Genomic DNA, 24,667 nt, shown 5'->3' on the forward strand with positions numbered 1-24,667 from the left:
GAATTATAAAATAACATAATTTGGTAAACGTTTTCTAGGACCCATTGGTGTTCCTCTTATGGCCAAATATTCAAAATTTAAAGGTTATTGACCGGCTTTATTATTGAATAACTACAGGATTTATTACTTTTTCATAAGACACAGGGGTATTTGTGTACCAATCTTAAATTTTGGAAGGGGTACATTTCTTATTGTCATATCAATAATTGGTAATTGTTCATTGGGTAAATCATTATGATCACGTGATCAGTTATTGACCTATGATGGGATTAGGAGTCCAGGACATTGGTACATTGAAACTTTGTAGGATAATTTGAGAATGCGTCATTGGTTTTGATTATTCCCGCCAAATATAAACGTAAGCAATACGATGTACCATGTGATTGTCCTTGATGAGGTAGTGTACAGGGATACATAACTAACCTTATTGAATCTTATGACTCATAGTCTTAAGGGAATACATGCTACAACACTGGCAAAGTTATTGTTGATGCAATTTGATTGGTTGATCACTATCTTTCGTGCAATCTGATTGGCTGATCACTATCTTTCGTGCAATCTGATTGGTTGCTGATTTTCAAATCTTTGCTGCATTCAGTTTTAAGTTTTGTTTAACATTTAAAAATCTTGGTTTCGTTCAACATTTTGCACTCACTGATAAATATGAGTGAATTTTTTGTTTCAGAATTTTGTTTGAAATTTGTTTCAAAATTTTTTGTTTGAAAATTTTTTGTTTGAAAATTTTTAATTTTTTGTTGCAAAATTTTGTTTGAAAATTTGTTTAAAAATTTTTTGTTTCCAAATTTTTTTGTTTAAAATTTTTTGTTTCGAATTTTGTTTTTTCAAAATTTTGTTTGAAAATTTTTTTCGTTTTAAAATTTTGCTTGAATTTTTCGTTTCCAAATTTTTTCGTTTCAAAAATTTTGTTTCAAAGTTTGGTTTGACATTTTTAAAAGTTTGTGCACTTATTAGTAAAGAACCGGAACTGTTTAGAACTAAAACCTCTGGCAACATTGTGGTGCAATAGTACACGTCAGAACATGATAATGCAACGTCATCAGTTTTGCATCATATATAAGTATCGTTCGAGTTAGTATTCATGATAACATCATCATGGCTACTTGTCTGCAGTTTTTAGAACACGTGATGTGATGAAATCATTTACCAAGATTACTGATTTACAACAGAATGTACCTTATAGAATCTTAGCTAGCCAAATGATTCCTACAAAGTTTGGATTAAGAATCGTAGTGAAGCTTGAAAATGATAAGAATATAATTTTACCAGCAAGATATTTACCCATGGAAGCATCAAAACAAGAAGAACTGCTGCGTTTCTTAAATACTGGATCTGTATCTTTATGTTATAAAAGACTCTTGGGTCGAAGTCATCAATTTGAATTTAGTACACAGCGAGATTCGTCAGCAACTGTGATGAAATCATGAATTCAAACGTCAGCACATTCCTTTCCAATGACGTCAGCAACTGGGATGAAACCATGAATTCAAACGTCAGCACATTCCTTTCCAATGACGTCAGCCGTAGTTCTATAAATCAACCAATACACTGTCATCCCACGAAATCATTTGAGCAAGTGCTTTTCAGGAGGAAAGATGTGTACTTCTAACGATAAAGAGTTCATCTTCGCAAGCTATTATCCAATAAATATATTTCAAACAAAACATGTGATGATTGGTATCAGTGCTAGAACATTTGAACCTGTGATTCGATTGGGCAAAGCAGAACAATTTGGTGTACAACTGACCTGTGAAGAATGGCAAATATTATGTTCACGAATCGACCAAATGAACGATTATTTTCATGATGAGCTAAATGTGACCATAGTCAAATCATTAGGCTCAAATCATGAAGTGGTGCTGCGTACAGTCCTCGAAGAGAAGATGGTGCTGTTACGTAAAAAGATTACATTCCATGTCCCTCGCAATATGGTGTATCTAACACAAACGGAATGGAACAAATTCATCAGCGTATTTCAGTGTGTTAAACATGCAGTGGAAGTGTGCAACAAAACTAGTATATTCCTGAAAAAGTACTATTTTGAAAAATGTGTTATGCATATTGTACAACATGTTTCTAGATATTGTGATGGTTACCAACATCGTTCGTGGGTGCATACCTGTATTGATAAACAGTTTATTTGTGATCAAATGGACATTGAGTTTCCACCAATTGATATTGCATTAGACCTTAAAAGACTTCAACTGGAATTAAAATTATACGCTAAAGACAAACTAGTGCAAGAAGTTCAAAATACATTGTATCGACAATATCCAGAACCACTATCTGGTATGGATGTATGTGGAGTGTAATAAAATGATCCATTTCAATGAATTGTGTTTTTTCATTTCAAGTACAACCCCATATTCTGATGTGTACTATTGCACCACAACGTTGCCAGAGGTTTTAGTTCTAAACAGTTCCGGTTCTTTACTAATGAGTGCACAAACTTTTAAAAATGTCAAACCAAACTTTGAAACAAAATTTTTGAAACGAAAAAATTTGGAAACGAAAAATTCAAACAAAATTTTAAAACGAAAAAAATTTTCAAACAAAATTTTGAAAAAACAAAATTCGAAACAAAAAATTTTAAACAAAAAAATTTGGAAACGAAAAAATTTTAAACAAATTTTCAAACAAAATTTTGCAACAAAAAATTAAAAATTTTCAAACAAAAACATTTTCAAACAAAAAATTTTGAAACAAATTTCAAACAAAATTCTGAAACAAAAAATTCACTCATATTTATCAGTGAGTGCAAAATGTTGAACGAAACCAAGATTTTTAAATGTTAAACAAAACTTAAAACTGAATGCAGCAAAGATTTGAAAATCAGCAACCAATCAGATTGCACGAAAGATAGTGATCAGCCAATCAGATTGCACGAAAGATAGTGATCAACCAATCAAATTGCATCAACAATAACTTTGCCAGTGTTGTAGCATGTATTCCCTTAAGACTACGAGTCATAAGATTCAATAAGGTTAGCTATGTATCCCTGTACACTACCTCATCAAGGACAATCACATGGTACATCGTATTGCTTACGTTTATATTTGGCGGGAATAATCAAAACCAATGACGCATTCTCAAATTATCCTACAAAGTTTCAATGTACTAATGTCCTGGACTCCTAATCCCATCATAGGTCAATAACTGATCACGTGATCATAATGATTTACCCAATGAACAATTACCAATTATTGATATGACAATAAGAAATGTACCCCTTCCAAAATTTAAGATTGGTACACAAATACCCCTGTGTCTTATGAAAAAGTAATAAATCCTGTAGTTATTCAATAATAAAGCCGGTCAATAACCTTTAAATTTTGAATATTTGGCCATAAGAGGAACACCAATGGGTCCTAGAAAACGTTTACCAAATTATGTTATTTTATAATTCCCAAATTTAAAAGAGAACATAAACATATAAAGGTAATAAACCATATAACGTGCTAAATAGGAGTCAATAACCTCCGAAATTTGATTTTTGGTAGTTCTTTACCCATGAAAGGGAACGATGTGGACCATCCAAATTTATAGTGGTACATATTGAAGACCTGTACGAAGATATCAAATGCTTATATTAAACAATTTCTAAAACTGAGTGGATGAGTCAAGATACCCCTCCCAAATTTTTAAAGGGTGCATCAATGTACTCATGTCTTATGATAGGAAATGAACCTATATACATGACCATATGACCATATACGGTAATAAGACCTTATCAAACGGGATAAATTGGGCCAAAAACCAAACACGTGATACAACATATTGCTTATGTTTATATTTTGGCATTTTTTTTTACTCATGAAAGGAAACAAGGTGCACCACCCAAATTTATCATGATACATGTTGAGGTCATGTACTATGATACCGAATGCTTAAATTGAAAAATTTCCAAAATTTAAGGGATTGGCTATGGTACCCCTCCCAGGGTGCATCAATGTACCTATGTCTTATGATAGAAAATGGACCCCTTTACATGACCATATAATCATATTAGGTAATAGGACCTCATCCAAGTGAATAAATTAGGTCAAAAACGAAACACGTGGTTGTACTAAAATTTGGCAATTTCGTACCCATAAAAGGGAACGAGATGGACCACCCAAATTTATAGTAATCTCTATTAGGGTCTTATACTATTATACCAAATGTTTAAATTGGGCAATTTCCAAAATAAAAAGGTGGGCCAAAGTACCCCTCCCGGGGTGCATCAATATACCCATGTCTTATAATAGGGAATGGAACAATATACATAACCATATAATCATATAAGGTAATAGGACCTCATCCAAGGGGATAAATTGAGCCAAAACAAACACGTGGTTGTACTAAAATTTGGCAATTTCGTACCCCTAAAAGGGAACGAGGTGAACCACCCAAATTTATCATAATACATGTTAGGGTCCAGTACTATAATACCAAATATATAAAATGAGCAATTTCTAAAATTTAAGGGGTGGGCCAAGGTACCCCTCACAAATTTTAAAAGGAGTGCACAAATGTACCTATGTCTTATGATAGGGAATAAACCCCTATACATAACCATATAACCATATAAGATAATAGGACCTCATCCAAGGGGATAACTTAGGTCAAAACCAAACACGTGGTACAACGTATTGCTTACGTTTATATTTTGGCAATTTTGTACCCCTAAAAGGGAACGAGGTGGACCACCCAAATTTATCATAATACATGTTAGGGTCCAGTACTATAATACCAAATATATAAAATGAGCAATTTCTAAAATTTAAGGGGTGGGCCAAGGTACCCCTCCCGGGGTGCATTAATATACCCATGTCTTATGAAAGGGAATGGACCCCTGTATACGCCCATATAACCATATAGGGTAATAACACCTCATCAAAGGGGATAAATTAGGTCAAAAACCCCCGAAATTTGACTTTTTGGCAATTTTTTACCCATGAAAGGGAACGACATAGACCCCCAATACGGATAGAGGTACATACTGTTAGATTTGGCAATTTCCAAAATTTAAGGGGGTGGTCCTTTGTACCCCTGCCAAAATTTAGGGGTGGGCCATGGTACCCCTGCCAAAATTTAGAGGGGCTGGTCCTATGTACCCCTAGGTCATTGACCCCGGGCCAAGGTCATTGACCTTTGACCTATCACGTCATAAAGGTCGGGGTCAAAGTCCAAATTTGCCTCAAGTCATGCAATTACTACTCATAATACGAATGTCTGTGATTTTTTAATATGCCGTAGTGGAAACATTGTTATTACTGTATGCAAAGAGAAAACCTGCACATATTTGCACTTTTGGGAAGTATAGCACATGAAAATGTTTGATAAAAACCGCATTCTGGATGCAATGCTGCTTTTGAATTTAGCTGGGATGAATATGAGAGCAAGTGTTAGGTTATTAGACGTGTGATCCCCATGCACGCAGTGATGAAGTTGAATATAGGTCGATTTTGAGAATTTTGCCCCCAGACCTCGTTGGGGGTTTCGCCTCCACGACCCATCTTGTTTCCAACATCTAGTCATACTTCTCTGGCATTCACCAACAGGACTAAACTCTAGTCAAATATATTTGATTAATGGTGGTGACATTTTGAAATGCCAATGCTAAACAATCTATGGACCATAAGGTAGAACCATATTAAAAATTGTGTTGATCAATTTAGTATTGTGTTTTTTGTGATGCGTGCACAGAAGTGACATTGGAATCAACTGTAATGAGCCTCCGCTCGCTCCAACTGAGAATGTTCCAATCAAGCCCTGAAATGAGCTCAAGTAATGCACGATGCAATATATAAAACAAACTGAACAAGTTACTGATGCTTGTAAATCATAATATGTTTAATATATCTGATAATATATCCATATCGAGAACTTGTGATGAGATAATTTTTATGTATTGAAGCGTCCTTGCATCTTCATTGTCATAACGAATCCTCCACAAGTTTGAAATAATTTTGAGAAGCAAGAACTTTTCTTCAATTTTATTACTCTTCAGTTGTAAAATGAATAAGTACACTTTTTCCTTTCATGCGTAAGAATATAAGCCAATCGTAAATTGCCAAATCAAAGCATATTGCCCACGCGTTTGTTTATGCTAATCATATAATCTTATATATAATTTAGGCGCGAATATAAGGAAAAGACCTATTTCCTTTTATGATGTAAAACACTATGCTTTTGATGAAATAATGTCGAAATAACATTATTGTAGCCACTACACACACCGAACTAATTGGTTTTCTTTCAATTTTCTGCTTCATATTGCGAATTCTTATTTTTGCCAAGAATTCAGTGCTTTGGCCCCACTGTGCGTCATGATTAATCCGATTGGGTAGATAAAAAAAAAACGTTTTGAACTAAGCAAACTCATCGCTGTTAAATGCCGAACACGACTTTGATTCTTTCTGATTTTAAAAATGCTCCTGCATCAGTGGCGTATTTAAGGGGCTTCCGGGCTTAACCCCCCTCCCGAAATCTTACTTATTATAGTAAAGTATATGAAATATCTTGCAGAATTTTCACATTTTCAGGCAAAGCCCCACCCGAAAGTTAGCAAAGTCCCCGAAACAAAATCGTAAATACGCCACTGTCCTGCATACACTATAAGTCATTACTCGGGACCTTGTATACCACATGTTATTAAGAAATCATCTATAATAAACCCTTTAAGTAATAAGTAAAAAAATTATGACTTACTTAATCTTTTAGATTGCGAGCGAAGCGAGCAAGAAAATTTTTAAGAAATCTGCGTATTTCATTGATAACCGACAGCAATATTGATCTAATAGGGCGCCAATACTTTCTGGGGGCGACTCGTATTTTACTCATGTCCAAAACCATTTTTTCTTTCTCCTCGCTCGTTCGGCGCCCCCTTGCTATCAGCGCCCGGGGCGGGCGCCCCGCTGGCCCCCGCTTAGCTACGGCTCTGCTCGCAAGTAAAAAAAAAATTACGAATTTCACCGTCGTTTTTCTCGAATTTGCACATTGGGTAAAGGGAGTCAGTTTCCTACGTACCCTTCAATGTTATTGTCTGCTAAAGATACTAGAGATAAATTACACTAAAATTTTTCCTTTTTATTAATTAATTAATTATTTTTATTTATTAAAGTCAACAAGGAGTCACTTACAAAGATGATTAATGATTGAAGTTTCCATCGATTTGAACGAAACAAAATGTTCGTTTCCCTGAACGAGGTAGGAAGTAGGGTATAATTTAAAAGCGCTTAAAATAAAACTACCGGTACTCTCATTGTTGAATCAAGGTCTCCAATTTTATTTTTTATTAATGGAATCGCTTACTTGATTAAATTTTGTGTTTATAGTGAACAGTACAATCCATACTAAAATCAAATCAAGTTCATCCTTTAGTCATAATAGATTTGCTTCCAAAATCAAAAACTTACTGTATCATTTTATAGTTATGAATAAACTGAATTAGACCATTGCTATACTCATCCAAATAACTTAATAATGGCAATTAAAAAAACAACTAAAATTACTTCAGTTGCTCTTTACATACACAGTATGTCGGGAAAGCAACGGAACTTTTTCTTTACAGATAATCACTTGTTCCATCTATTGAAGCAACATATCACCGGAAAGCTGGATACCTGCTCTATAAAACTAGACCAAAATCATGAGAACAGATTAACGGTGCGTAAAGTTATAGCAAGAAAAGTGAGTGTATCTGGTGTCATCTCATCACAAAAACACGATGGAGCAAAGAGCCGATATTAAAGTTTCTTTCAAGCTAGGTAACACATTTACACAAACAATGAAAATGATTAAACAAGTTTATGGTGATGATTGTTTGTCTCCCATGCGTCTGTTGGAGTGGTATACTCGATTCCAGGCCGGTCTTGATTCTTTGGAGGACGGCTCAAAGCCAGAGAGACCAAAAAACAAAAGTAGCGATGAGTTGGTTGAAAAACTGCGTGAAATGATTGCCCACAATGAGAATTATTCTAAAAGAGATGGCGGAGGAATTAAATGCAACGAAAGACTTGATTCATGAAAATTTGACAAAGGATGTAAAGAAACGGAAAGATTCTTCCGCACACCTTAACTTATGACCATAAACTTGCTCACGTTTAACATTGCAAGGATCTGATTAAAACAGCCAGACGAAGAACATTCCTGGAATCGATTGTGACTGGTAACGAGATTTGGTACTTCAAGTACGACCCGCAACCGAAAGGCTGAATGCTACATGGAAGTCACCAGTTTCTTCGAAAGCGAAAAATTGCGTTTTCAAAAGTCACGTGAGAAGACAATGTTTGTTTTTACGATTCCAAAGGTATTATACTTCGGGGATTCCTTCCACAGGATCAAACTGCTAATGGTGTGTATTATCTGGGTGTTATGCAACGTTTGTGGAAACGAATCGTTTGCATAAGGCCCGAGTATCGAGCACAGGCAGTTGATATTTTCCGCACGACAAGCACCACGTCACAGACCCATCGTAGTTCGTAACTTTTTGGCTGAGAAACAAATCTGTGTGCTTCCACATCCTTCGTATTTACCTGATTTATCCCCGTGTGACTATTTCCTATTCTGAAAATTTAAATTGGCCATGAAAGGAACATTTTATGACAATGTTACACACATCGAGTCTGCGGCAATGAGGGTCATTAAGATGATTCCGACCAAGAGCATTAAATACCCTATGCTAGCACGTGCCCAGCGTGTATTGATGCGGAAGGGATGTATTTTGAATAAAAAGAACTACAGTTAATGAAATGCCTAATTCGTTTTGATTTAAAGTTCCGTTATTTTTCCGTCATACTGTGAATGTAAAATTAAAGCGTTCATGACAATTAATATTGTGTTTAGGATATATATAAGTATTTGAAGTACAATTTATATGAAGAACCATAGATCTTGCATTACTTTTGTAACACACTTTATTTTGTTCACAGCATAATATTATTCTATTGACGGAGTCTCTTGAAGATGAGATAGTGTGGTGAGTAACGTCATACAGCCTATTGCACGGGTTTATCTTTTATGATGAATTGTACACCCGACAACCAATCCGTGTTCAAGCTCCTGTCGTGGTTGGAAGTCCACATTAAGAGTCTGACACACTAAAAATAATACAAATTTTACTATTTTTCTTTTGCTTACTTTTCATAAGTGAAAAGAGATAATGAAATGCAACTTACCACAATCATAGATAATGTTAATCTACAACAGAAAATATGAACCTTTTCAGTGTTGTTACTCATAGAAATTACAATATTGCCAGAATAACATTTCAGACAAAATCTAGTTAATGCAGCGAGTAGAGGAATGAACTGAATTGTATTTGATTACGTATTATGTTGTCTTGAAGTCCTGTGAACTACTTTTTAAACAACAGTTGCATTTAGTTTGTAATAAACAAAATCGTTTTAGCATACAGTTATTAAAATTAAATAATAATGTTAGTTTTTTTTTTTTTAAAAAAAAAAGGACCAAAAAACATGATACGTAATCTAATGCAGTTGAGTTCGTTCCTGTAGTCGCTGCCTTAACTTAGATTTTCGGGAATTGTTATTCTGGCAACGCTGTAATCTTTATGTTTGGCAACACTAAACATTCTTCAGGTTCATATTTTCTGTTGTAGGATAACATTATCTATGATTATGGTAAGTTGTATTTCATTATATCCTTTCACTTATGAAAAACAAGCAAAGGAAAAATGGTAAATTGTGAATTATTTTTAGTATATCAGGCTCTTAATAATTAGAATCTGCGCTTTAGTACCTAAATCAATTCTTAATATATTTTTATTTAGTAAATCTTGTATAACTATTGAACGTAATTCAAAATATTGATTTCCATTATAATACTTATTCAATATTAAATATTCCTGAGTAGTTAAGCATTATCCTTCCGATTCACTATGTTAATATTTGAAACGTCCATTTATACACTATATATCGTCAATGTTTCCACAAACTGACGACTATCCTAACTCCCACGCATTACGAATCAGCAAATGTGGTTAAGTTCACTTTTTTGTTGGTATTTGTATTGAAACATATTGCAATCTGTTTTGACAAATTCTTCTAAATCTTTCATTATATTTATTCAAATATATATTCAGTAACTCGCAAGTACAAAGCAAGATTTACGAATTTCAACGTCGTTTTCCTCGGAATTAAGATTTTGAACGTTTGCCAATTTGTGATGCATAGAAAATTAAATGATATATACTGCATATTTGTCTATGTGATGCTTACAAACTTCAATCATAAAATATATTTCCATTATTAATAAAACGTTTCTTCTAATATTTATGTATGGAAGGGGTGCGATACGAAAACGACGCATGGGATGCAGTCCTAAAACTTAGGGGGAGAAAACAAGTGAGTTTTGTTTCACATTCTGAAACTTTGTCAAACTTTCATAGGTTCGAGGAACGCGTGGCTGGGTCATGTTCAGTCGTCGAATACTCGACTGCATTTTGTTGCCACAAGTCTTTGCCAGTACACTCATGACGTGCAAATTTAATTACACACTTCGAGATCCTAATGAGAGAGAAATGAGTCACAAACTTGAGAAAGACAGAAAGAAACTGGGAGCAATTGGGCAATGAAATAAAACAAGAAATTTACGAATGATCCGAAAGTGGATCAGATTGCGATATTGGACAAGAATTTTAGGAATGATGCAATCAATGCATAAAAACTTGCGATCTTGGGCAATGATTAGTTTGGATCAGGGGACACAAAATTTTTGAACTTCCCCTAAATCGAGTTCCGTATTTTCCATGGAATAAGCAGTAGTTCTCCAGATATAAGGCCTACAAGAAAATTTTTGATTGAATGAAATATGTTGGATCTAAAATCAGGGCTCACAAAATTTTTGAACGGCCCCTAAATCGAGTTTCATATTTTCTACGAAATAAGCACATCATCCTAAGTTAAGTGATAGTTGGGTTTGGCTTCACTATATGTAGTTCTCCATATATAAGACGTAAAAGAAAATTTTTGATTTAAATATATTGGATCTTTTGATAAAAAAAATGTATATTATAGATTTTCAAGAAGATATATGAAAAGTTAAGGCTGACATACTAAGAAATTATTTAGAGATAGTATTTGGTAAGTCAACAAACCACAAAGTTCATAAACAATCAATTTTTGAGATATTATTTTATAAATTCCACAAAATAAAACCGCACCGTAGTCAAGATTATAGATTTGTGAAACTTTGTTACAGTTATCAAAAATGAGCTTAAACGCAGGCATACATTGCCCTATTCTCTTTCGATAACAATTGCTAAGAAAATCACCGAAATCATTTACAATATTTTCGTCACAGTATATCTAGGCTATGTCTTGAATCGATGCAGCTTATTGTTCTCATTATTTTGTTGCAGAAGACCAAGTATCAATAATTTTTTGACTGTAGAGTCTGAATTACGAACACTCTCTCCTTCTTTTGTTCATTCCTCAAATTTTGACATAATGTGTTGATATGTTCTCCTTATTGTAAGACACATACAGAAAAAATAATCCTCATTCATGAAAATTACAAGTATCATTGTAAACTAAAAAGAAAATGAAATATTTAACATCTCATGAAACATTTAATATCACGTTCCTAGGTTCTTTAGACTAAAAGAGAAGGGCGATGACTGAAAATGTACGATTATGCAAGAATTGGTGGAATGATAATGTAGTAGGAAACGGGAGAACCCCGAGTAAAATGACTGGTCTACCAATTAAAGAGAAACGTATTAAGTTTTGCAATATTTTCAGAACGCAAACAGCAAGCGCGTAACGCCGTAATCGAACGTAAGTACAAAATCAAACCAGTCAAGGAGGTAGTGTGACAAGAAGACTATTTAACACGAAGGCCGCCACCATCTTTAATATTTTCAGTAAATTTTTAGTGGCAATAGCTATGAGTGCTTAACAACGTCTGATACGTGAACTGCTGTTAAAACATCTTTTTGAACTTGGGCATAACGCTGCAGTAGTAACCCAAAACATTTGTTATGTAAAATGAAAATGGCACTGCACCACAACATAGCAACTCGTTGGTTGCAATAATTTCATGCGAGCTGGAATCGAACCAAGAACCTCATGCACCAGAGGTAAACGCTCCACCACTGAGATACCTCGACCCTATAATAGTATAAGACCATAGTTTTCTATGAAGTTTTGACTATGTGTAGTACTTACTGAACATTTCTGATGATGCTCCTGTTGATGCCACTAGATCTGTTGACTGGTACAATTCGTCTGAAAATTGATTTGAACTTAATCATTAAGTGCTTCGTAATTTTTAAATTCTAAAATTTCTTGACACAGCCAATGAAATTGCGCGACACATCGGTTTGGAACTATTCTATTGCATTCTAATAACTGGATTGAAGTTTGTTTTCGTACTTTAATATGAGTGAATGGGAGTCAGGTTCCTATGTACCGTTCAATGTTATTTTCTGCTGGAGACACTGTATCTATTTGCTACACTGACACTATTTTTTTATTTATTTATTTTATTACCATACCGATAGCCATTTATTACCTCAAATGGCGTTGTTGTCAGTTAGAAAGAAAGTGGAAATACTGAAATTTGAAGTTTAAGAATAGCGTTAAGTTTAAGAGCTTTTTAAGTTTAAAAATAATGTATTCTCTATTATTAATATACAGGGTGGCCCCAAAGAGGTTTACGGTACCGTATTGATCAGCTGATTGCATTTTATGTCATTTCTTATTGTTATCCATCAGGTATACTTAGTTTCTTATTATTAGTTCTTAATGTCTTTTTTCTTATACCTTAAGCTTGGAACAGCCGAAGCAAATAAACCCATAAACTAGAATGTTATACTTCATTAATGCAGGGGTGTATACCTACTTTTCGGGCAAGTTGTATTATGGTATTATACGCAAGTTTGTAATTATTGTGCAGATTTATCTACTTCTATGAGACACAGTTGTAAGCTGTACGAATGATCAGAATAATATATAAGTTTTTTTTATATATATTATCATTTCCTTACGCCATATCCTCGTTTATGCTCAGTGTAGATTGCCAGTATCTGTCTGTGTTTGTGTGTGTGTGTGTGTGCTTGTGCCTTTGAATTGTCAGTTCAAATATATAAGGATATCGACAACCCAACTTTCTCAAATTTAAAAATTTGCTCTCTATCAATAAACTTGAACTGTAAAATATTTTAATAGTTTTTCACAATTTTTGTCTGCCTTTCCAGGGTCGATAAATATTTATGCTCCTTCTTCTAGTAAAAATTATAGCGGGAACTGCTGTAGAACGTTTATGGTTTGTACTTTTCTTTCTCCCCTGTGTATTAATATTGCCCCCTTCCCCGGGGAAAATGTTCTGAAATCATCACTGATTATTAAGCCACATGAAAAGCCACTTTACTCTGTTCAAAAATTGTTATTCACTGCAGTAAGTATAGAGTAAGTTTTTAGACAGTGCTTCCTAAATTATTTACCATGAAAGTAATTTTACTGATATTTACTGGATAAAGAATGATTTACGTAAAAGGTTGATACACTCTTTTTGTCTTTTGCCGTCTTTGTCTTCTCTCATGACTTCATGGTCAAAAATAATCTTTGTTGTGTGTCTGTGGTTTGTTAATATTAATCAAAAACAAATCACCCTTATTGTTCAAATGTTTACAAACTAAAGAAACATGTTCGATTAGCATTCCATAGCACAACTACAATGCATACCAGGAGCCATGTAAAAAAAATTAGAGTTTAATGGAACGGAGAAATACTTGCCATGAGACACGAATTGAGTCAATAAATGATTGCTAAAATATTTATGGAATTACTGTTTCTTTCATCTTGTTTTAAACAAAAAAATCTGCTAGGAAATGTTACATATTCTTTCTTCGTCACGTAAACAGCATTTGCACAAATCTTTCTATGCATTACGTTCAGTGTTGTGTTTTATTATTATTAAATGCAATTCTTGTTGGGTCTCAGACGATCAGTAAGTATACATTTTACTTCATTAACGGAAACCTATGAAGAGAAAAACTATAACATCAATATATTTTAGTTGCAGTTCAGTCTACGAATACATAGTATGCTCGCTTGAAGGTATTTATTTTAATTTTAGTAGATTCAAATATTATTTGTAGTTTATCCCTTTCATGACTCATGGTAGCATGTGGTCATCGTTTGGAAAGTGAAACAGTAGCTACAATCTGCTACTTATTAGTGTATTTCGCTACATATAAAATACATAAAAATTTATTCCAGCAAAATAAAAATTAATTAATTATTACTAGCAACATATGACTTATTTTTTACGTCAAAAATTCGTTTTTTCGAAAATTAAGCATGAGAATTTATCCTTAAGCGTGTTATTTTATTTAATTCGATGTGCTCTATCAATAATATGTATCATATCTAAATATACAGGGTGCTTCAAAACAACAAGGACAAGGTTTGGGAGATGATTTCTGACACGAAAATAAGACAAAAAAAGTATAGACCAACCTGGGTGCAGAAATCCGTCATTTCGGAGTTGTATGGTGCCGGAAACGTGAAAAACTGAACTTTAAACGTCCATAGCTCCAATACTATAGGACCTACCGTAGTCGGGTCAGGAACTAATATGTGCGCTATACAAAAATACATATTTCAGAATCCTAAGGCACTCACGCAACATTTTTATAGAGGTAGTTTTTGAGTACTTCAAATTATATGCGCGTAACCAAATTGCCTCTAGAAAACTTGTTGTGGAAGTACCGTAGGATTCTGATTCATGGATATTTGGATGAGGCACATATTAGTTTGTAAATAAAGTCTTGACCCGACTACGGTAGGTCTCATAGTATTGGAGCTATGGATCTTTAAAGTTCATTTTTTTTCTTCATATTTTCGGCAGCCTATAACTCCTAAAGGAAGCATTTGTCCACCCAGGTTGGTCTATACTTTTCGCCTTACCTTGGTGTCAGGAATCACCTCTCAAACGTTGTCGGTGTTGTTTAGAAACACCCTGTAAATGTAAATATAACAGTTAATGACAGTTTTACGCTATAGCTCACGAACTATAATCATGTACCGTTGTCTGTCTGGCTAATGTCATAAGAAAGAGCATAATGAGAGTGTATGTCACTGTATTGGTTTCACCTCAGTAAGCAGCATGGTTCTCATACAGCGTTAAATTTTCAGTTTACAAACAAATTCCATTAGAATGGAATGGTATTTTCTCAAAAACTACTCATGAATTTTTACCCTCAATCATATAAGATTGTTCAGCTGGATAAGTTCTAATAATTAATATGTGTTTCATTTTTGCACATTTTTTTTCTTTTGATCGTTAAACGATAAATAGTATTGTACGATCCCACGATTGTGATATATAGGTAAAAGCAGGCAGTGAGAGGTGATATTGAAAATGAATATCGCAAGGAAAATAAGTAAGACCATGACTTAAGCTGGATTTGAAACGGCGACAGACAAGTTTTATAGTTAATAGTCCAATTCACAATGCAAATTGGCGAGTTACGGGAATGATTCTTCGTTAAATTACTAATGGAAAAATCTTGTTGGTTCTATGCGGAGAAAATATTCTCTATTTTGAGTTTCCTGTCGGGGGAGAAGAGATTCGTGGAGTTGAGTTGATTTTAGTTTAGCGTCCCGTTCAGCAGCGAGGCTATATGAGACGTGGACCTACTGATTAACGTGGAATCCGAACCATATGAGCTCCCGCCGGAAATCGAATCCGGGTCTCCCACGCCAAGAGAGATTCGTGGATGTTCGTCCCAATTTCCAAATAGTAGAATTGAGCGTGTCATTATGTTCGGTCCGTATTATAGTGATCGCACGGAGTCGTGAAGCTTGACATAAATCTATCAAATTGCAGCATCCAATAAAACGCAAGAGTATGTCCTAGTCGTTAACCACTATCCATGAAATTTTGTCAGTGTCGTCTCTCGTGCTATACTTAGAACATCTCCTGAAGGTGCATTGTTGCCAGATTGCTGCTAAGTTTCGTTTTGTTTATTTTTGTCGTCATTGTTTTATATTTTGTTATTATTATTGTTATCTTTTAATTCGAATAACTGTTAGTGTTCCTGTTATAATTCTTCAAGTGCTATTTTTTTGTCGCTCGTTCGCCAAAAGTTTCTAAGTTTGGCAACATTGTTGATGTTATGGTGTTTCACGTTTCTTCAAGTGTGTGTTAGGAAGGCAGCATGAATCATAGAGAATTCTTCCAATCCATCTCATGTATGTTCATGATTGGTGTAGAGCCCAGGCTTCACCAGTCGTTGTGGTCACTATAGTTATGTCATGAGTCAGCAGGAAATGGACTCGAGCTCTTTCCCGTTTTAAACACCCTGATTTGCCTGGGAACTGCAGGATTGTGATCAAACCGTGGAATTGGGTGCCTAGTGATGTTGGAATATCTCCGAATACCCCGGTGGTGGGATAAACTTGATCTAAAGACTCCAGTGCCAAGATTAAATTTGCTGGTAGGTATCTCTTCAGTAAAGGAGTTCCATCCGAAAGTAGACAGAGACAAAGAATAACAGACACTAAAATCGATGAGAAACTTAGAATCTGACGTGACACAGTGTTGCCTCTAACTTGCGACGGAGGAACTATCTTTCGATCTGACGTCAGCCAAGTGAAAATTTGGAATCTAACCGCTGAATGCTTTCTCATGAAGGAGCTGTAGACTAGTGGTGTGCACAGACCAGGAAAATTAAATGTATAAACCAGAAAAATGAATATCAGAGATATTCAATACGGTAAATGTTCTTGCAGATCTTCTTTTCGCACTGAATCTAATATGTATTCACAGACAATCCAAGCGAAGTTACTGTGAGCGAAGCAGATGAAAGCATGCTGATAATTATTAAAACTCATGACTTCACGAGGGAAAACCGATTGCAGCGCTATTTTCTTGCGGTGAAATCGAATGTGAATTGGTTCATTCGACGTGCAAACGATAGAAACGAATTTCAATAGTCTATATGCCTTGTCTATATGTATTCTTGTCTCTGCCAGCAGATATAACTAAGAGATTGGCATGGACCTATCATGCATTGGTCGTATCCCATTACTCTTCTGTGGAAGGGTGTTAGCAGCTGCATTAGAAATGGCGAGGGATTTGTTATGCACAATGCTATTGGATCCATTATTTCCAATTCCAACCAAATCTAGTGGTTTTGGGTGCTTGTTTCGTTAGGAGAATTCTTGTGTCGTGGCTAGCGAGAAAATTTAGTGGGCCATGAATTATTGTTAGTGAAAATCTAGCGGATATTTTCAATAGTGAACTGGCTATCTGATATATGAAGTCTTGGTCACCGTTTTTGGTTTTCTCAACGATGAATCGGAACTATTCGAACATTATCACGGTTACTAATCTAAGTGTGCCGTGTAACTCCTCTTCAAAATGCCGCCCGGTAGACAAACTAATGAAAGTTTAATCATAACAACTTCCACTATGGTTCCGATATGACACATGGTGCTCGGATCCCATTGGTACATTTTCGGGAGAAGCAAAATATCGCGACAAAAATGTGACATGACTATGCATAATTGAGCCAAAGGTAAGAAAAAATTTATGGCCTCCTGGGAGTGGTACCCTCAAATCACCTTGGCAGTCAACCTATTAAAAGTTGTAAAAGAAACACTTGATAAATTCAATCTAGATTTTAAACAAGCTCGAGGGTGCTGCACTGACAATACGAATGTAATTGCGGAAAATCAATAATGATTGTATCAAATATTCATCATCATAGGTATTCTGCCTTTATTGGCAGGTCACTATTGGCAGCTGAGAAGCTTCCATGCTCCACAATTCCCGCCACCATACCCTCTAGGACGTCCCTCATGATACAATCTCTTCTTAGGCAATGTCCCAACCAGTTTCCCTTCCTCTTCCTAATTATATCTAAAAGTGTTCTTTTCTCACCCACCATTTCTAACACTCTCTCATTCGTTTTCCGCTCGACCCAACTAATTCTTTCCATTCTTCTCCACACCCACATTTCGAAGGCTTCCAGTCGATTTTCGTCACCTTTACGTAATGTCCACGTTCCCGCCCCATACAGTACAACACTCCACACGAAGCATTTTATGAGTCTTTTTCTCAACTCTTTGTTCAAGGTCCCACAAAACAGACTTTTCTTTCTTTTAAAGGCTTCTTTCGCCATTCATATCCTTGCTTTTATTTCACGTTCGCATTTCATGCCATTACTAAGAATACTACCCAGGTATCGAAAACTATTCACTTGTTCTATTTTCTCCCCTCCTACTTTTATATTTGACATAGACCCCTTCGTTCCAATCACCATGGCTTTTGTCTTTCTAACATTTATTTTCATCCCATATTCTTCAAAGCCCTTTCTCATTTTTTCTAACATTTTATTTATCAAATTTCTTTTTTTAATTACATCTAAAATTATTCGTTTCTCCTACTTTGCCATTCTTTTTATGTTCGGCAAATTCTCTGCATTCCTCTCCACCCTCATGTTTCGAAAACTTAGCCTTACATTTCATTTCCATCAATTTTGCGTAATGTCCATAATTCAGACCCAAAGAGTACAGTACTCCACCTAACATTTTATAAGTCTTTTCTATTAAATCTTTATTCACTAAACATTTCTTGTTCCTAAATGTTTCTTTCATTATTCTTATCCTTGCTTTTATTTCACGTTCGTATTTCATGTAATCATTAATAGCAGTCACACACACACACACAAATTAAAGTTCTGTGTAGTGGGCTCGGGGTATGGATGCGATTTATTTTGTTACACAGAATCCAAGTGTTGAAACCCCAGGATGATTGATCGTACCAATTTTTTATCGGCAAAAAACTTGAGAGATAGGAGGATACACGTAACACAGCCAGACAATAAATAAATAAATAAATAAATAAATAAATAAATAAATAAATAAATAAATAAATAAATAAATAAAATATTTGTGCAGCGAACCCCAAAGTATGGATTCGATATAATTTGTTACGCCTAATCCAAATTTCGAAACCCCAGGACGATTGACCGTGTCAGTTTTGTTTTATGGATGAAAAACGTATGTCCTTCCTATCCAAAATCGCTCGTTTTTCATCCATAAAACAAAACTGACACGGTCAATCGTCCTGGGGTTTCGAAATTTGGATTCGGCGTAACAAATTATATCGAATCCATACCCTGGGGGTTTGCTGCACAGATTTGTTTTTTTTTTCTTTCTTTTTTTTATGGCTGTGATACGTGTATCCTCCCTATCCAAAATCGCTCAAGCTTTTCGCTCATCAAAAAGTTGACATGGTTAATTATTCTGGAGTTTCGAAATTTGGATTCTACAGAACTTTTATTTTTAGTGTATAGCTGTGTAATATTAATCAGGTATCAAAAACTAATCACCTGCTCTACTTTCTTCCCACCTACTTTTATATTTGATGCATATTGCTTCGTTTACAATCACGATTTCTTTTGTCTTTTGAATGTTAGGGAGGAACAGTGGCTCAGTGGCAGAGCAATTATTACCTCTGGTACCTGAAGTCCTTGGTTTTATCCAAGGCCAAGTAAGTTTGTAGTGGACAACATCGTGCCCGTGGATTTTTTCGGAGTGCCCCTGTTTTCTTCCACTTTCTCATTCCACCAATTCTTCCATCATCAGTCACTTGCTTTAATTACCGTTTCCTTTTGCCTAAAGGACATAATCGCAGAACGTTGTTAAACTCAAAGATTACATTTATTTTTATCTTTTTAATGTTTATTTTTACTAAGGATGACCAAAAAATCTAGAATCCACAGATTTTATTTTCCGAAACCAGATGTTTTACTTTCTGGATTTCGGAGAAGAGAGTCATATTTCCACGGGGAATCATACTCGAGACCGCCTGCCCCGCGCATACCATAATTTTTCAATGGCGCGATAGACCCAGGTTTGATTCTCGGCGGAAAGCTCATGTGGTTCGAATTCCACGTTAATCAGTACGTCCACGTCTCATATACCCTAGGTGCTGAAAGAAACGTTAAACTCAAAATCAACTCAACTCAACTATACAAGGTGGCCCAAAAGTAGGTGTACATCCCTGCACTTACCAAGTATAACATTGTAGTTTATCAATTTATTTGCTTCGGCTATTCCGAGCTTAAGTTATAAATAAAAGACTTATTAAAGTTATAAGTATTAAGAACAAAAAATAAAGAAACTAAGTCTACCTGATGGATAACAAGGAATGATGTAAAATGCAATGAGCTGATCAGTACTGGACTGTATACCTAATTTTGGGTCACCCTGTAATTTCTCAATCTGCTAATATGCTCCTTTGTTTATTACTTACATTGAAGTACATGTGTTTCCCACATTGCTAGCTGGATTTGGACAATTAAAATATCTATGATAGGTAAGACTCGAATCCACGGCTATCAAATCTCGTAATCATCAGTCTAACACTTCAAACCACTCGACTATAATTTATTAGGCCACAGAGGAAAAACACAGTTCTCAGAAAAGTAGTAAAAATAATAGAATAAAGTCTTACCTTACCCATTTGCTCAATATCAAATTCCTGGGCATCAACACATAGGACGACAGACAACAGGAGCAGTACGCCATTTAATATTTCTTTGTAAATGATCATTCCTAAAGGTTAACGTCATATGTGTATTAATAATATTATAGTAAAGCAAGCTTAAGATACAAGATTTTTTGCTCTAGAAGCATTTCTCATTTGTTCACTTTTTAAACACAGAACGTAAATGAGCAATGGTGTATACTGTGTATGTGTGTTTATCACATCATCTCCATCTCACGCAATATGCAGAAAAAGTGAATGAAAACATCAGCTCAATCATAGCGAATGCAAAATTATGTTATCAGATACGGTATAAATTGAAGCTTTGCAGGTAAATAGATGAATTCACACTACAGAAATCGATGGAAATGTCTTGAAAGATAAAGGATTGTTTTTTTTGCCTTCGTTCTTAATTTGTCTTAAAGTAGGAAACAAAAAGCTAAGAGAATTAAGTTCCAAAACAAGACTTGAAAATAGATACGGTGATTTAATTGATAATAAGATGTGACAAGTCATAGTTAAATATTATCACAGAGAAAAGAAATTATCAAAATGCAAATCAAATTAGTTTGCTATTTTGAGACAAATTTACACATTTTTAAAAAAAGATCAAACACACACATGTTTTGTTAAAATACATAAATATTTTTAGACTCCTGTATAGTACACTGTAAAAAATGAGGTGTTGAAACAACACAAATGACTACTACTTTAGAGTGTTATTTGTGTGTTGATTCAGCACCAGGATGTTGCCTTCCGAGCATATCAGAAATAACTAGTTACTACCTGAGAGAATTTGCATTGGTATTTATCATTTAATATGAGCAAAACTTTGCAAATTATATTTGACACTTATGCCAAGTAACGAATAATGTTCTATGTTTTCTGTAATCGGTCAGAATAACATTGTTGTAAACATGTGAATCGTCTGACAACAGTTACACAGGCAACAGTTCTGCCATCTTATGTTCATATATGCTAAGACACAAGAATAACAGATAAAGAAAACAGATGGAAGTACAGCTATCTGTGTAACTGTTGTCAGATGATTCACAAGTTTACAACAATATTATTGTGACCGATTACAGAAAACATAGAATGTTATTAGTTACTTGCCATCATAAATGCGAAATATGTTTCGCAAAGCTTTGCTCATACCAAACAATAAAGAACAATGCAAATACTTACAGACAGTAACGAGGTATTTCTGATATGCTCTGAAGGCGATGTAACTGCTGTTGAATTGACACACAAGTAACACGCTCAAGTGGTAGTCATTTTGTGTTATTTCAACACCCCGTTTTTTGCAGTGTATTGTAGCAGTAACCAAACAGATAGATGGTGCCAGGCTCCTTATAAATAACCATAACATGCATAGTCTCATTGTTTTAGTAATGCTAATAACCAATTATCTATCTGTATAGAGTACATGAAAATGAAAGTGTTTGTGACTTAGTAAGTCTTGAACCACCAGACCGATTTTGATCAAATTTTCAACCCAGATGAACTTCGGGTCTGGAATAGTTTTTACGTTTTCATTGTGACCGCACAACTTAGCGGAGGGGAGGAGGAGATATTTAAAAGTGATAAAAAGAATGACCAATATTAGTGTCGAATCCATAATTTTTCGGGGTCGCTAAGATGAACAGTGACACTTCCGATGCCGTTTAATCCAAATTCAACACACAACAGTAATATTTACGTTTTAGGACAAAAAAACATCGCCTATCTTAGAGCACGAAAGCAATAATAAAAAGTGACTGACTAACGAAACACATTACTAATTTTTCTTATTTTAACACAGTGAAGCGGATAATTGACGGTAGTAAGTAAATAAATCGGGAAGCTTAATGCCACAGAAAAATAAACTTCATATAAGTGTAAATAGTAAACTTAATGGTAGGAAATATTAAGCTAATTACGTATACCAATACCAATGTTGGTTCGGCGTTTAATTGGTTGCTTTGCCGAGCACTTGCCAACAATGTTGCCGACGAGACAAGAATTCACTTCTCGAAAACGAGACGAGAAGTACATTTTTAAATTCGAGCCGAGCCGAGACGAGACATTTCTCGAGCTACGTGAGCAACACTAACTCACTCAAATCTCAAACATTGTTTTAGTGATACACAATTCATGGCATAAAAAAATTATAAATTGATAATTATCGTACGAGCACGATGAAAAGCATCGATTAACGTTTAAAGATATGTAATTAGTTACACAGTTTACTCGAATAATAAATGTGTTTAAGATGTTATATCGCACTCTTCGTGATATAGCATTCACTTTCTTAACAAAATTTTACCTGTTGAACATAAAAATAATTGATACAGCCAAAAGATTTGATTTTACATCTCATCTGTATTCTTCCTTTTCTTATAAAAACAATCTAGTTCAGTTATTTTTTTCTGAAAATACAGGTGACAGCAAATAAAAATCACTTTATCTATTTTCAGGTGTAGAATAACACATTAATACAACATACATGGGTTGGACACCGTAAAAAAAAAAAATGGACCCCTCCCAATAAATATTTCTGGGAGCCGTATGCTGCAAGGGGGAGTGAATTTTCCTCTGAAATATTCACTGCTACGAAGTGGCTGCTCGGACTCCCAATTGGACCCTATTGTGTGCGAAGCAAAATCAGTTAGTATTAGAGCTACCGACCTCTCTAAGATTCTGTTTTATTTTATCCTCCGACATTCTTAGTCTACTGAAGTGTCTGCTTTCTCTGGTGCTTGGGGTTCCGGGTTCGATCGCAGCCCCCTCCGAGGGAACTTTGTGGTGGACAAACACCGTGTGCATGGGTTTCCTAGGGGTTCTCTCGTTTCCTCCCACTTTCTTCATTCCACCATTTCATTCATTACTCATCATCACCGTCTCCTATAGCCTAACCGGCATAACCGTGGGACGTAAAACTCAAAGATTTTGAAGTGTCTGCTTTAATTCAGGCTTGCTGATTGGAGTCTTTATACGTCTTGCGCATGTTTATAATGCAAGCGAGTTTTCTCACACATATCTGAATCTTGTTATCAGCATAGTAGTTTGCTTATGGGCACGCATATTGACAATCTATACACTGTGTAACACTCTCTATTCGTAAGTTAACAGATTTGATTTCCTAAATCAGCCATTTCCAAGCAGATACTCTGTGACGTCACAGTATACTGCTCTCCTTTTCAGTAGAACACATGGAGAGTATAAGAAGCAGGGTTTTCAATAGTTTTCAGGCATACTACTCGTGGATCTATTACTACTCGTACACTGGGCAACACGTATTTATTCAATCCTACTACCTCATCCCTTCCTCTGCTCATGTTTCTCATTGCCATTTCACTGATTGTAAACATCAACCACTTTCAAATAACGCTTTATTTTACAGATCCAGTTTTACTATAACTACCAAATTTCAGATTCATAAAAATTCACTGGGGTGTAGATAGTGGCTGGCGCATTTACTCCATAATCTTGGAATTCTGGGGTTTCAATCAGATAGCCACCCAAAGTTGACTATTGTAAACTTTCTCCTCAATCTTTCCTTGACTTCTGCCTGGGGAATGCCAGGACTTTAGATTAAAAGACATCGACGATTTTCAAATGTGTTCTGCTACACGAGCGCTTGAAACTACAGCAGATTCAGCCTTTTAACTTATCATTTTAAAGCATGATGTTGAGTTATCATTATGTCGAAGTGAGCATGACATTTAGTAAATATAGTGTCCAATTGATTTTGTGCTTGTGATGTTGAGTTGATACTGTAACGCGTAAGCGTAAGATCAAGACAACAAAATGAAGAAACTATGTTGACAGTATGAGATTAAGTAACATCTAATTCTTCTTCTTCTAAGACTTTTTCTGGGGTCAACTTTTCGGATCGTTGTACTCCACCTGTTTCTAACTTGTGTCATATCCACTGAGACACCACACTGCACCATATCATTCTTAACATTATATCTTCATTTCTTCTTTGGCCGGCCTATCTAGTTGATGTGAGCAAAATATTCGGTTGAAGATGTAAGCGTGAAGTCGATAAAGCGTCGTATCGATATGATGTGAGTTAAATGTTATAATGATGTTTAGAGTGTAAGGTTGAGTGAATGTGAGCCCGCCCGATTGGTGTGTGCGTGATGTTAGG

At 35.1% G+C, this 24,667-nt stretch overlaps 2 protein-coding genes across 2 annotated transcripts in view; one reads left to right on the plus strand and one right to left on the minus strand.

Annotated features, from left to right (window-relative positions):
• Positions 1 to 20,595, minus strand: part of LOC145667878 (pancreatic triacylglycerol lipase-like) — a 139,868-nt gene extending 119,273 nt beyond the window's left edge. The window contains exons 1-2 of the mRNA XM_081735309.1: positions 20,502 to 20,595; positions 12,192 to 12,251 (exon numbers count right to left, since the gene is read on the minus strand). Coding sequence (XP_081591435.1) covers positions 12,192 to 12,251; positions 20,502 to 20,595 — 154 coding nt within the window. The remainder of the gene's footprint in view (positions 1 to 12,191; positions 12,252 to 20,501) is intronic.
• A 125-nt stretch (positions 20,596 to 20,720) lies between these two features.
• The window catches only part of LOC145667880 (pancreatic lipase-related protein 2-like), a 65,552-nt gene continuing 61,605 nt past the window's right edge, over positions 20,721 to 24,667 (plus strand). The window contains exon 1 of the mRNA XM_081735310.1: positions 20,721 to 20,860. Coding sequence (XP_081591436.1) covers positions 20,721 to 20,860 — 140 coding nt within the window. The remainder of the gene's footprint in view (positions 20,861 to 24,667) is intronic.

Source organism: Thermobia domestica, chromosome 13 (genome assembly GCF_964235325.1).
Source record: "Thermobia domestica chromosome 13, izTheDome1.hap1.1, whole genome shotgun sequence".
Lineage (NCBI taxonomy): Eukaryota > Metazoa > Arthropoda > Insecta > Zygentoma > Lepismatidae > Thermobia > Thermobia domestica.